This window comes from Oncorhynchus mykiss, chromosome 11 (assembly GCF_057628025.1).
Source record: "Oncorhynchus mykiss isolate SJ-2025 chromosome 11, ASM5762802v1, whole genome shotgun sequence".
Taxonomy (NCBI): domain Eukaryota; kingdom Metazoa; phylum Chordata; class Actinopteri; order Salmoniformes; family Salmonidae; genus Oncorhynchus; species Oncorhynchus mykiss.
Window position 1 is genome coordinate 58,939,949 of NC_143032.1, and position 12,983 is coordinate 58,952,931.

The 12,983-nt window shown below is 41.0% G+C and overlaps 1 protein-coding gene across 1 annotated transcript in view; it reads right to left on the minus strand.

Annotated features, from left to right (window-relative positions):
* Positions 1–1,948: 1,948 nt before the first annotated feature.
* Positions 1,949–12,983, minus strand: part of LOC110536033 (inositol polyphosphate-5-phosphatase A) — a 44,081-nt gene continuing 33,046 nt past the window's right edge. Inside the window, exons 6-16 of the mRNA XM_021621538.3 lie at positions 12,281–12,384; positions 11,985–12,037; positions 11,281–11,400; positions 11,082–11,166; positions 10,884–10,979; positions 10,712–10,786; positions 9,260–9,333; positions 9,037–9,148; positions 8,859–8,927; positions 8,695–8,754; positions 1,949–7,563 (exon numbers count right to left, since the gene is read on the minus strand). Of these exons, the coding sequence (XP_021477213.3) occupies positions 8,713–8,754; positions 8,859–8,927; positions 9,037–9,148; positions 9,260–9,333; positions 10,712–10,786; positions 10,884–10,979; positions 11,082–11,166; positions 11,281–11,400; positions 11,985–12,037; positions 12,281–12,384 (830 nt within the window). The 3' untranslated portion in view covers positions 1,949–7,563; positions 8,695–8,712. The remainder of the gene's footprint in view (positions 7,564–8,694; positions 8,755–8,858; positions 8,928–9,036; positions 9,149–9,259; positions 9,334–10,711; positions 10,787–10,883; positions 10,980–11,081; positions 11,167–11,280; positions 11,401–11,984; positions 12,038–12,280; positions 12,385–12,983) is intronic.

Here is a 12,983-nt window from a genome sequence, read left to right on the forward strand (position 1 = left end):
TACAATGGTACAATGATTGTGTCATGCCTTGGTTTTTCAGTAATTGTTTTCATATAAAAGACAACAATCCCCAAACAAACAACTTATACTGTGCTGTATCTGACATCTAAACAGACATTGAAGTCTATATCAGCAATAGAGTTGTTAATACATTAAAAGCGACAGTTTAGACAGATGGTGGGTAGAAAGGCACAATCATTGAGTAGAAGTGAGGGGTCAAAGGCCAATCCCAAGGTGATCTATGTAGTTACCAGGGTGCTGGAATTGGACTGGCTGAACTGTTCTGTGTAGAAGACAAAGCCATCAGACCCATCCACGCCATCACAAAATCAATGCTACTATTCTATTTCATTCACTAATTGAATATCTCTCACCCCTGGCCCCTGCAGCTCAGTGCTGTTTGTCATTAGGACAGATGCTACGGAAGTGTGTGAGGGTGTGCCCAGCACCAGGGAAAATATGCATTGTGCTTGTTGTACTGTTGAAACAATTATGCAATTGTTGATAGTAAAACATCAACAAGATGCTAGTCTCCCTAGGCAGACGGGTTGCCTCCCACAATGTGAACAATGCTCCAGGTCTGGGATTTCTGAGACTAACAAGACGCTAACGTCAAGAGTTAGGTCGCTCTACAGTTCAGGATAGAGATATGTTAACAGCAACAGCATACAGACTGCAAACTTTGAGAATATAACCATATGAATATGCTATACCAGATACCTTTCTACTACTAAAAGTTCTATACACAGGAGAGAAAAGGCAGGGAAACCCATCTCTGAGAAAAGCTGAAGAGCAACATTGATATCAGTCTTGGCATGGTTGGGAAACCAAGCCTGTGCTGTATCACTGAATCTAGGAAACTCTCAGAACACTTCAGTTCTTGTGCAGCTTCATATGAAAGTGAAAAAAAAAAAAAAGATTTCAAAAGAGCCCATCTAGGCCAGGACAGGTCATTTCCATTGTTTTTGGTGCGCATTTTACATTTGCTGACTGCAGACTGTACTTTTTCTACTGATTATTTTGCCTAGCACTTGATAAATCCAAGGCAACGGTATTGGATCAACATTTGTCCTCCAAAATGCAATAATTGTGAGGATCGGATTCAGAGCAACTCACAATTTCAGTTGGCTTTTCCTTTCTGGAGTTTTAAAGGGTATTGATCGAAACAACTTGGCCAGTTCTGACCGTCCGAAACAGCCAGCCCATTCCACCTTGAGAGGGCACGTTTAATATCCCATCTACTTCACACAAAGTCCCATCAATACGCAGCCTCACTTTCTCTCTCCAACCAAAGAGGCAAGTCTCAGGCTGGGCTGGATTCTCAAACCAAAAATGGGAATAATTAACATGGCCATAATAAGTTCAAGTTGAGTGTGTAAGGCCCAGATGGACATTTAGCATGAGAATAATCAAATAAAAGTTTACCTATTTCAGCATGACCTCTCCAAAACACCTTGCAGTGATCTGTGTATGTTCCTCCCTGACAGCAAGTATAACCCATTGTAACCCAGTTGATGGGAACTGTTAAAGGACACTCCACCACGAGCATGGGAGAGTCCAGGCATTCTCGTTTCATGCATTAGGCCTACATTAAAGGAGTGGTACGTCGTCGGTGGTATGTTACAAACCAGCTGCATCCAGTGTTGTCGATAAGCATTGGAGTGAAACCATACATAAAGAGCTTTATTTGAAATCACATGGCAATGGTTGTGTTACGCAGAGCACTGGTGTGACTGAAAGAGAAAGTCCAATAGTGATCAGAGTTACCTGCCAAAAGGAAAACCCTTGCACAACTCTAAGATAAATTGCAAGTAGAATGCCAACTGAAAAGAAACAAGCTAGTAGCTCTAAAATTGATATTGATTTTGCAAAGGTAGAATCTCATTAAGGGAGAGTTATACAATAATGTAATTGCAGTGGTCAACATTTATTTACAAAACTGGAAGCATTACAAGAATGTAGTGTTTATTTGTGTTCGACCAGAAATGACAAACATTAGTCCACTCCATCTAACAATACTACTGGCCTCATGTTGAACTCCAAACCAAGAGCATTCCCCGGAGTGCATTATTAGAATATGTTGACCATACCATGAATCAACTACTACAAATATGTTATTGACAGGTGGGCCTTGCACTTTCCACGCAGACACATCAATCATTAATTGTAAACAAACGTAAGGAAATTTGAGAGGGTACAGATGAAAAGGATCATACATTTGAACTAATAAATCCTGGTATTATCAGTCTACAACTACTTCACAGCAGATTGAGTGTAAATCAGTCAACACATACTACAGAGGAAGATTGATTACAAGTTATGCATTTTCTGCCTCAAAATATAGGGAGTATAACAGTAAAATAAATAAGTCATTAATATGCATTGATCATTTAAGTGCATTCTGAATAACACATACAACTATAAAATAATATGAAAACCGTGATTATATATTAAAAGTCTTTGAATGAGTCTGTAATAAAACAACATGATGCAAACCAGCCATCCATTTCTTACAAAATACAGAGGATGGACAATGAACAAAGATCTGCTGCAGCACAAATCAACAGAGAACACCGGATATAGATCAAATCAATAAAATAACTTCAACCAAAATAATATAGTGGTTTCAAGCTTAAAATGTTGTGAACTTTGCGCGTGTTTGTGTGTGCATGTGCCTGGGTGTGCATGTGAGTGGGTGTGCATGTGCCTGGGTGTGCATGTGCGTGCTTGCATGTGATTTTGTGTGTGGCTGTGGTATCAGACATCCATTCCAGACAAATGCATTTAAAATAATTGTATGGTAAACAAGTTATAGTGATTTGGCAGAAGTTAAACTGATCACAGTAACTGAAACAGTAAAACAATAGATGGGTTGTTCCACGAAATGAGTGCCTTTTGCGTCCATTTGATATTTTAAGAACAGATGATGCACAAATATTTAATTTTAAAAGCCAGTTATATTCAATTAAGTGTCCTTTAATATAGACCACACAGATAATTCAATAAATCAGATGAGTAAAGACTCTCTAAACCTCTCTCCGTGTACCCTCTGTGACTTCTAGGAAGATTAACCCACTGAACCCCAACACTTCTCCAAGTTTTCACCATCCTTGTAAAGCCCTAGCTATTTTGTTGCTTTGACAGTCATTTCTGAAGATAATTTATTTAATGTGATTAGTAATTCATTTGTCTGTTACTCATTTTAAGGCCAACCCTGTTACGTGAACTGAACTCTTCATTTAATATGGTTAAACTACTCCTTTTTAAATATATTTTTTTCCAAAAGAAAAATGAACATCGAATTGTCAAATCAGTGTAAAAGCAGGTGAGCTGGTTCTACTCTTTTTGTCCGTTTCCTGGTGTTTTGTGGTGGAGAACTGAGCGGGTCGAGAACAACACGTCAACCCTGTTACCCACATATAGACAGTCTACATTTTTTCTTTTTTCTTACATTTTTTGGGTGAAGCTTGCATTCAATTTCCACTCTGTTGAACACAACAAGCTTATATTCCCCGTCACAAGGGGATTTGCGGCTGATTTACAGTGGCAAGAAAAAGTATGTGAACCTTCTGGAAATACCTGGATTTCTGCATAAATTGGTAATAAGATTTGATCTGATCTTCATCTGGGTCACAACAATAGACAAACACAGTCTGCTTAAACAAATAACACACAAACAATTATATGTTTTCATGTCTTTATTGAACACACCGTGTAAACATTCACAGTGCAGGGTATGTGAACCCTCCACACATAGTGTTGTATGTTTCATCCAAGAATATTTAGCCAGTAGCGCTGTGGAACATCCAGGTGCACTTTTGGAAACATAAAACGCGCAGCAATGTTTTTTTTGGACAGCAGTGGCTTCTTCAGTGGTGTCCTCCCATGAACACCATTCTTGTTTAGTGTTTTACGTATCGTAGACTCGTCAACAGAGATGTTAGCATGTTCCAAAGATTTCTGTAAGTCTTTAGCTGACACTCTAAGATTCTTCTTAACCTCATTAATCATTCTGCACTGTGCTCTTGCAGTCATCTCTGCAGGATGGCCACTCCTAAGGAGAGTAGCAACAGTGCTGAACTTTCTCCATTTATAGACAATTTGTCTTATCGTGGACTGATGAACGTCAAGGCTTTTAGAGATACTTTTGTAACCCTTTCCAGCTTTATGCAAGTTAATAACTTGTAAACTTAGGTTTTCTGAGATCTCTTTTGTTCGAGGCATGGTTCACATCAGGTAATGCTTCTTGTGAAGAAAAGCAAACTCACATTTTGTGAGTGTTTTTTATAGGGCAATGGCAGCTCTAACCAACATTTCCGATCTCGTCTCATTGATTGGACTCCAGGTTAGCTGACTCCATTAGCCTAGGAGTTCACATACTTTTCCCAACCTAGACTGTGAATGTTTAAATTATGTTTTCAATACAGGCAAGAAAAATACAATAATTTGTGTGTTATTAGATTAAGCAGACTGTTTGTCTATTGTTGTGACTTAGATGAAGATCAGATCAAATTTGATGACCAATTTATGCAGAAATCCAGGTAATTCCAAAGGGTTCACATACTTTTTCTTGCCACTGTAAGATTAAATTGTCAACCCTGTTACTTTATTTGGCACTTAATAGGCGCTTTCTATAGTAATTATTTTATTAAACCTCTTGAGATGTTTGTGTTTTTTATTACGTTGACCATGTGCTCTTTATGACAGAATGTTAAAATTAGGTGAATGCATCATTAAAAACTAAATAACATTCAGCCAGTTCCCCTGAACAAGATAAATCTCTATTAGCACACTCCTCAATTCTCTAAAAAGACGAACAAATATTTGAAACTTTGAGGAGTTACTTTAAAGGACTAGCCCATAGTTTGTGGAATAAAGCACTTCATGGTAACAACGTAGCTGCGTACCACAGGCAATACGCATCAGAAATGAAAACAGACTACATAACTGCCAGCTATCATGGTGTCTTGACTTAATGTCCTGTAGACATTAAGGACTAACATCCTGGACTAACCTTACAGTTGAAGCATAATAAGTTTGTCCATTACATGGGCCCACCCCATAATATGTCAATGTACAACCCGCCAGAGAGCACACCCAGCAGAGTGGAGTAGCAGGCAGGCAAAGCCCAGTGATAATCAGTATTCAGCAGCATGTAGATGTTATATTTTAGAGTCTGCGGGAATCCAAGTTAGAGGTTCGATGGGGAGGGAGGGCATTTCCGTTTTTCATACTGACCTGATGGGCTCCCAGCCTGAATCTGGTCCCACTGGTCTTTTACATGATCTTATTGATTTAAGCTGAGTTATAACCATAGTTATGGAAGGAGGTTAGGAAAAGAGACCTCAGTGTGGCATTTTTTTTTAAAAGTAGACTGTTTGAGGGATGAGCTGGGATAGTATGTACAGTGCATTCAGAAAGTATTCACACCCCTTTACTTTTTCTACATTTTGTTGTCAGAGCCTGTATTAAAAATAGGTTACATTTAGATTTTGTGTCACTAATGCACACACAATACCCCATAATGTCAAAATAGTTTTTTTAAAAATAATTATTTTGAAATTAATAATAAATGTAAGGTTCAAATGCCTTTAGTCAAATAAGTATTCAACCCCTTTGTTATGGCAAGCCTAAATAAAAAAATAAAAAGCAGATTCTGTCAAATATCCCTTTGAGTATGGCGAAGTTATTAATTAGAGGTGTCCTTCCTAACTCAGTTGGAGGAGAGAAAGGAAACTACTCAGGAATTTTTGTGATTTTGGTTGTGATATGAGAAAACTGACGATGGACCAACAACATTATACTCACTCCACAATACTAATCTTGTCTCTATGGGGGTGCCACAGGGTTCAATTCTCGGGCCGGCTCTTTTCTCTGTATACATCAATGATGTCGCTCTTGCTGCTGCTGATTCTCTGATCCACCTCTACGCAGACGACACCATTCTGTATACTTATGGCCCTTCTTTGTACACTGTGTTAAAAAGCCCCATATACTACCCACCACTGCAACCTGTATGCTCTCGTTGGCTGGCCCTCGCTACATATTCGTCGCAAAACCCACTGGCTCCAGGTCATCTATAAGTCTTTGCTAGCACCATAGCTGGGTTGTGTTCCGGAGGATGCACGGCTCTCGTACGGGACTAACTACCAACTGGATACCACGAAATTGGGGAGAAAAAAGGGTAAAAAGGTATTTATTTTTTATAAAACACAAGGCCAAATCTACACTGGAGTTGCTTACCAAAATTACATTGAATGTTCCTGAGTGGCCTAGTTACAGTTTTGACTTAAAACGGCTTGACAATCTATGGCAAGACTTAATAGCGCCTGTCTAGTAATGATCAACAATCAACTTGACAGAGCTTGAAGAATTTTAAGAGGTATAATGGGCAATATTGTACAATCCAGGTGTGCAAAGCTCTTAGAGACTTACCCAAAAAGATTCACAGCTGTAATCGACTTTTACAAAGTATTGACTCAGGGGTCTGAATACTTACGTAAATGAGGTGTTTCTGTATTTCATTTTCAATAAATTTGCTAAAATGTATAAAAGCATGTTTCACTTTGACATTATGGGGTATTGTGTGTAGATGGGTGAGATTTTAAAAAATTGAATCCATTTTTGGAATTAGGCTTTAACACAACAACATGAAATAAGTCAAGGGGTATGAATACTTTCTGACGGCATTGTATGTACTAGTGAAATGTATGTTTTGAACAAAAGACAACACGAGAATGCACAGAGAAATGTGTATTATGCTACTGCTCTATTCCGAAGAGGGACGCAACCTGGCCAAACATGCTGACGGTGTTTTGAAATACTGTGGTAGCTTTTGTTTATTGTGTTTCTGAATATTTGATTTAAGCATACTTATATTGATAGTAACCAGTTAAAAGTTACAAAATAAATAGGTAAAATGAAAGACTACTAAAATACAACTGAAAAGCATGCATGCATATTCCATTCCATGTCAGAAGGAATACTTAACCGAAGACCCTTGACACTTGAAAACCGTTTGATCAGCTGAAGTTAGGGTATTTACTTGGCAAGATTCCAGTGTGTGTGTTCTCACATGTCTCTTTAATCCCATTGGGACAGACCGGTGCCCTCCATGACAAGACCAGCAGTCCCACATTGTCTTTTCGTTGGCCCTATTCCATCCAGCAAACTGCCACACATACTCTGGTTCCAATGGTTGAGCACTGAAGGTAGGACTCCAGAAAATACCCCTGCATCTCTGTGTATTTTGGGGTCAGACAATTTAAGATATATGGCCGAGCACAGGACAGAGCAAATTGTCCGTCAAAAAAATCCATAATGCTGATGATCAAATCTGTGGTGATGTCACCCAAGCCATGGCAATCAATAACTTGGAGTGAGAGGAGAAGAGAACATGAGAAACCTGGTTGGGTGGATACTGACTGACTGCATGTACATCAGGGAGAGGCTGGGTCCCGTGACTGGCTAGGAGCTGTTCTGTTTATCCTCTGGTACAGATAGTGGAGTGGGAGTGTGATGGTGATGGCCAGTGGGACTTGTGTTGGATAGATACTGGCATACCTAAAGGGAGAAAAGTTAATACACTCTTTACCATCCACAAGGAAAACATAACATCTATAAATAATTTGTTATTTCAATGTGTAAATGAATGATATAAGATTGGTTAAAGGAGTTACAAAAAAATAAAACATAAAAGTCCAAATTGGGTGAAATCCTACTGGATTCATAGATGGAACCAGGAGAGGCATGGCAGACCAGATCAACACATATGATTTGGAATGCTGTCCATCTCATTGAAAAGCTCATTGACAGCCCTGCGTTCTTCCGATGCATAAAGCAAAGCCAGTTCAGAAAGGGAACCTGAGTGCATCTAATTAGATGCTAGTAACAATCCCGCTTACCTTATTTGGCGGTCCATTTAAACTGACGGGATCTGTTCAAACATCCTACTGCCGCTTGCTGCTACTGCTAGTATGCGTTTGCTCCCACCACCAAACCAGCTTCCACCGGTTAGGTTCTGTTTTCCTGCTGGGGGATTGGTATAGCCATCCACGCTCACTGCTTGTAGGTCATTTTATATATTGATGCTTTGCTTGGGCTGTGAGCTACCCTGAAGGAGCAGAGCCTATATCGCCAAGACTTGCATTATTAATTCTTTAATAAATGGTTAAACATATTTTTATGTGGCGTTTCCTTTCTGAAATGGCTTTCATCACCTTTAGATCCTCCTGAAGAGGAATCCTCATAGAGGAGAGAACCATCCTATGAAAAAGCCATATAACAGGCAGCAAAACAAAATCACGGGCGTAAAAATGCCAATACACTGCTCTGCACGATGCATGTCTCTCTGGCTGGCGATCTGTCTGGTAATGAATGAACAGAGGTCCCACATTGGGCTTGGTGTAGCTACACACAGTGACAGAAGAGAACATTCTATAGGCATAGATCAACAGAAGTGACATTAAACTACATTATGCACAAAGGAGACAGTTTGTCCACAGAGCCACTTCATCTTAGTTCATCCCCACAGCACTCCACTGGACCAGCCTGGCCTTTGGCTCTCTGGGGAATAAGGCCCAGGAGCTGGAAATGATTTTGGCCTGTAATCGCTCTTTCAGAGTGACCCCCTGGTTATGGTCCTGTATACCTACACAACATATACTACACACTCACTAGCACATATACTCTTACCATTGAGCGGGATCCTTGTCAATGGCCATGCGTCTTCAGTGCAAAGGACAAGAAAACAGGCTAGGAAAAAAGGAGGAATACACAATGGTACATAAGTTTCCTTCTGTTTATCAAGGGCTGTTTTCAAGACCAGACATGTTACATTATATTAAAAAAAACATTACCTTGTGGTCTCCCATGCAGACATTAGGGCCCATTGTGTTGTAAACAACACTGCTCGCTCCCTCATCTCTCTAAAATGAAGCACACAGCTGTTTAATAGGCCTGTAGAACATGGATCTATGGTAAATACATCAATTAATCCATGAAGTGTGGATGGCAGAGTGTTGCCAAGTGACTCACCCTGTGGATGATATCTTGGGCAGTGTGAGACATGAGAATGCGGTCACACCAGGAGGGGCAGCGAGTGTTCATGTACTGGGTGGGTTTAGTGTAGTCCTCACAGTATGGGTAACTGACAGACAGACACACAGCATGGCAGTGATAGTGTCAGCAGGAACACTCCTTAGGCATAGTAACAGGGATTGATCGTAATAGTGCCAGGCCTGCCAGGGATGAGGCTTACCTGGGTGGAAACAGAATGTCTTCCTCTGTAATGACATCTTGAAAGGCTGAGATCTCCTTGTCATACTTCAGAATCTGAGGGATATAGAAGGATTAACAATTACTGGAGGTCTGAAAACATGGTATCTGCAAACCATAAAGATCTGCATAATGTGAATATTCAATTTCACCTAGAATTCACCATTACTTGAACAAAAATATTTAAACGCAACATGCAACAATTTCAAATGTTTTACTGAGTTACAGTTCATATAAGGAAATCAGTCAATTGACCTAATCTATGGATTTCACATGACTGGGCAGGGGTGCAGCTATGGGTGGGCCTTGGAGGGCATAGGCCCATCCACTTGGCAGCCAGGCCCACCCACTGGGGAGCCAGGCCCAGCCAATCAGAATGAGTTTTTACTCATAAAATGGCTTTTTTCCAGACAGAAATACTCCTCAGCATGAAGTGTACCATAACAGTTTTCATTAGGTTTCATTTCAATCCTGGCACATGCCCACAGCTGGCAGCATCCAAGTGATTGGGTCGGGTGCAGCTGAAGCCAACCCAATCATAATGCCCATGGTCAATTTAGTTTGACATTTGATATCCATATCAGGCTAGTTAGGGACCATCAGTAAATTACACGATATACATGGGACAATATATTTTTTATGTCAATAGCTCCAAATTTCAACGACTTAAAAACCTAAAACCAACTATAAATTGTCAAAGTTCATATACAAATATTGAAAGCATTTAATGAGACAACTAAAATATGTGCAACATGAAAATATTGTCCCATTTACATTGTGTAATTTATTGATTGTTCCCAACTCGCCCTAGAGATAGGCTACCCAATGTCAAACCAACTTTGCCACCGTTGCACACCAGCCGGCTGAAGCTAATTGGTGAAAGAAGTTGGCAAGCACTAGCTAGCCTAGGTGACTTCAAGACAAGACCTGGTTAGACTGTTTCAAGTTATCTGGAAGGGTGAGTGACTAACTGTGTACTGTTTTGACAGAGTGAATGTACACACTCTTGCCATGTGCAACCACACACACACACACATACACACGAGACACCCAAATTAAACCACCATCACAAGACGTGTGGCTTCAGTCATGGCCGCTGCATTTCTTAATGACCAAGCCAAAACATTTGGCCAAATCAGGAAGTTCAGCCCCCATTTAATGAAGTATTTTCTGTGGTTGTTTTCGGTTTAGAACTGGTAGGGACGGGAAAGGGAAATGGGCTCCCTAGTCAGTTGGATACTGAATGCATTCAACCGAAATGTGTCTTCCACATTCAGCCCAACCCGTCTGAATCAGAGAAGTGGGGGGGGTGCTGCCTTAAACGACATCCACGTCATCGGCGCCAAGGCATTAATGATTGCTGTCAAGGCAGCGAGTGGTAGCCCATGAGATTAATATGGGTGGGGTTGTTGTATACAGCAGATAATGTTCTCACCGCTCTGCCGTTGTCCTCTGTGAACACTGCCTGGTGCAGGTAGGCAAATATCTTGGTCTCAATATGGAGAAGAACCTTGAGATGAAGGAACAGGGGATAGAGTAAACGTCCGAATCTGAATAACAACAGGGAAACAGTAGGATGGAAGAAGTTGATGGGTGTGGAGACTCACCTTGTGGTCATTGTCCTTTTGCTCACAGATAATTTTTTCCACCTCATTACTGCTGTCCTTCTTCACTGTCTGCACCACTGCTGAAGTGGACAAGTTCTGGAACACACACACAGTTCGGTCAACTAAAACTCAATAGTTATCTAACCATTAGTAAAGATTCTCGTGAAATTTTTAAGGAAGTGGGCCATGTAATAATACCTGGACCAGGCTAAGGGTGTCCAGGCGGAAGTTGAAATCCCCAAACAGGAAGAAGGGGAGTGGGGTGTAGCTGCTGTCTGATATCCTGGAAGGAAACAGCAGTGGTATTAATCGAAGTGGGCTCAATGCAAAAGCCTTATATATCTCTCAAGTAGTTGCACTTGAGTTGTTCTCCAAAGCTGAGAATGGACAGGCCTACCTGTTGATGACATATCTCAGGGCCTTCTGGCGGTTGTCTGAGTAAATGGAGGGACTGGCGTTACAGGCAATGAGGTTGGAGGCATCATGGAAGAGGTGTACGTTGACTAGGTCCAGACCCCTGCCGAGAGCACACACATGCACGCACGCACGCACACACACACACACAAAGTGAGAAGTGGCAGGCAGATCTATGAAAAAACTAAATTATTGGGAAGACATTTGTTATTGCCTTCGATCAAATCTACACGTGTGTATGTGTGGGAACTGTTCAGTGGTAGTTATGAAGAGCTTACTTATTAGTGAGTGCACTCGACGTCCATGCTAGTCCACAAAGAAACACATTTGTCTCCTGTGCCAAGCATTAACTCCTTTTCTGCTGCTGCCACCTGAACACAATTAATGTGCATACAACTGGCAGGCTGTGTTTACTTACAGGGTGACCTTGTAGCACTCTGCCCATGAACTCCTTTTGTCTAAGACCCGGTGGTAGTGACACAGGAGGGCAAATAGTAACTATTGTGCAGAGGAAACCGAGGGTGTTTGCTGAGCTTCAGCTTCAACCACTGCAGTAGCAGTGAGCAATGGGCTGACAGCTGGCTGTGACTGTTCGAGCAGCCTCTCTCTCTGTGGGTCCCTGTCTATTGATGAGCTGTGATAGTAGACAGTGGAGTAGAGTAATGTAGAGTAGAGTAGAGCACGTACTGGTTGTGAATGATCCACCGGGTCCTCATAAAGCCCTTCCTAGACCATTTGAACTGCAAAACACATCACACAACAGAAGCTATACCGATGAATGTTTTGTATGTGAAATGTTCAACAAATAGCACCATTTAACTAACTCATTGGAGGGCCATTCTGGTAATTATTGATTATTCAATACAATTTGTCTCATATCCCTGTCAGATTGGGCAGACTCCCCCTTCAGCCCCTATAGACCCATTTGTCCCAACACATCCCAGCCCACCCTGACCTCTCCCAGCCCACACACACACACTTACATCGGGCCAGAAATTCTTCAGGAATTTTTCTTTCTCCACTGTGGTTACTTCATCCAGGGAGCCTACATACTTGTTCTGTCCAGACACTGCTTTGAAATCCTTAACTGTGAGGGGGAGAGAGGCGTGGAAGGGTAAAATAGTGAGAAAACATGCAAACACTAATCAATAAAGTGACGTTTAGCTTATAACAGCACCATATGTGATCAGAGAACCTATAATCAGGCCATTAGGCAGTGTTTGGTCACTGTGCACTGATCTGACTGGCGACACAGAACATGGCAGGCTTGGGATGTTAATGGCTCTTCCATAAGCCTTTTCTGAAGAGCTTTTTCCATGCCTAACGTGACTGGACTATGCAACAAGAAAATAATACATCCCACTTTCAATTCAGATTCACTGATACGTCTGGGCCAAAAAAGGTGTCCATCCCCCGGCGACATTCAAAAGATGATCAGACACATTGTATAAAAATACAGACACGAATCTCCAGACTGACATACAAAATTGATCTTGCTTCCTCCTAAACTCTTTTGTGCCAAACTCTAATTATATTATAATCATGATATATTACAAAGGGCCAAGTTTGCACACCAGGACTGATGCAGATGTTCTGAAATTATCGCCATGTGCAGGGCCTGAATGGAAGTGATCCATCATAAGGTGATAACAAAATGTCATTAATCTTTTGTTATTCAAAGTCAAT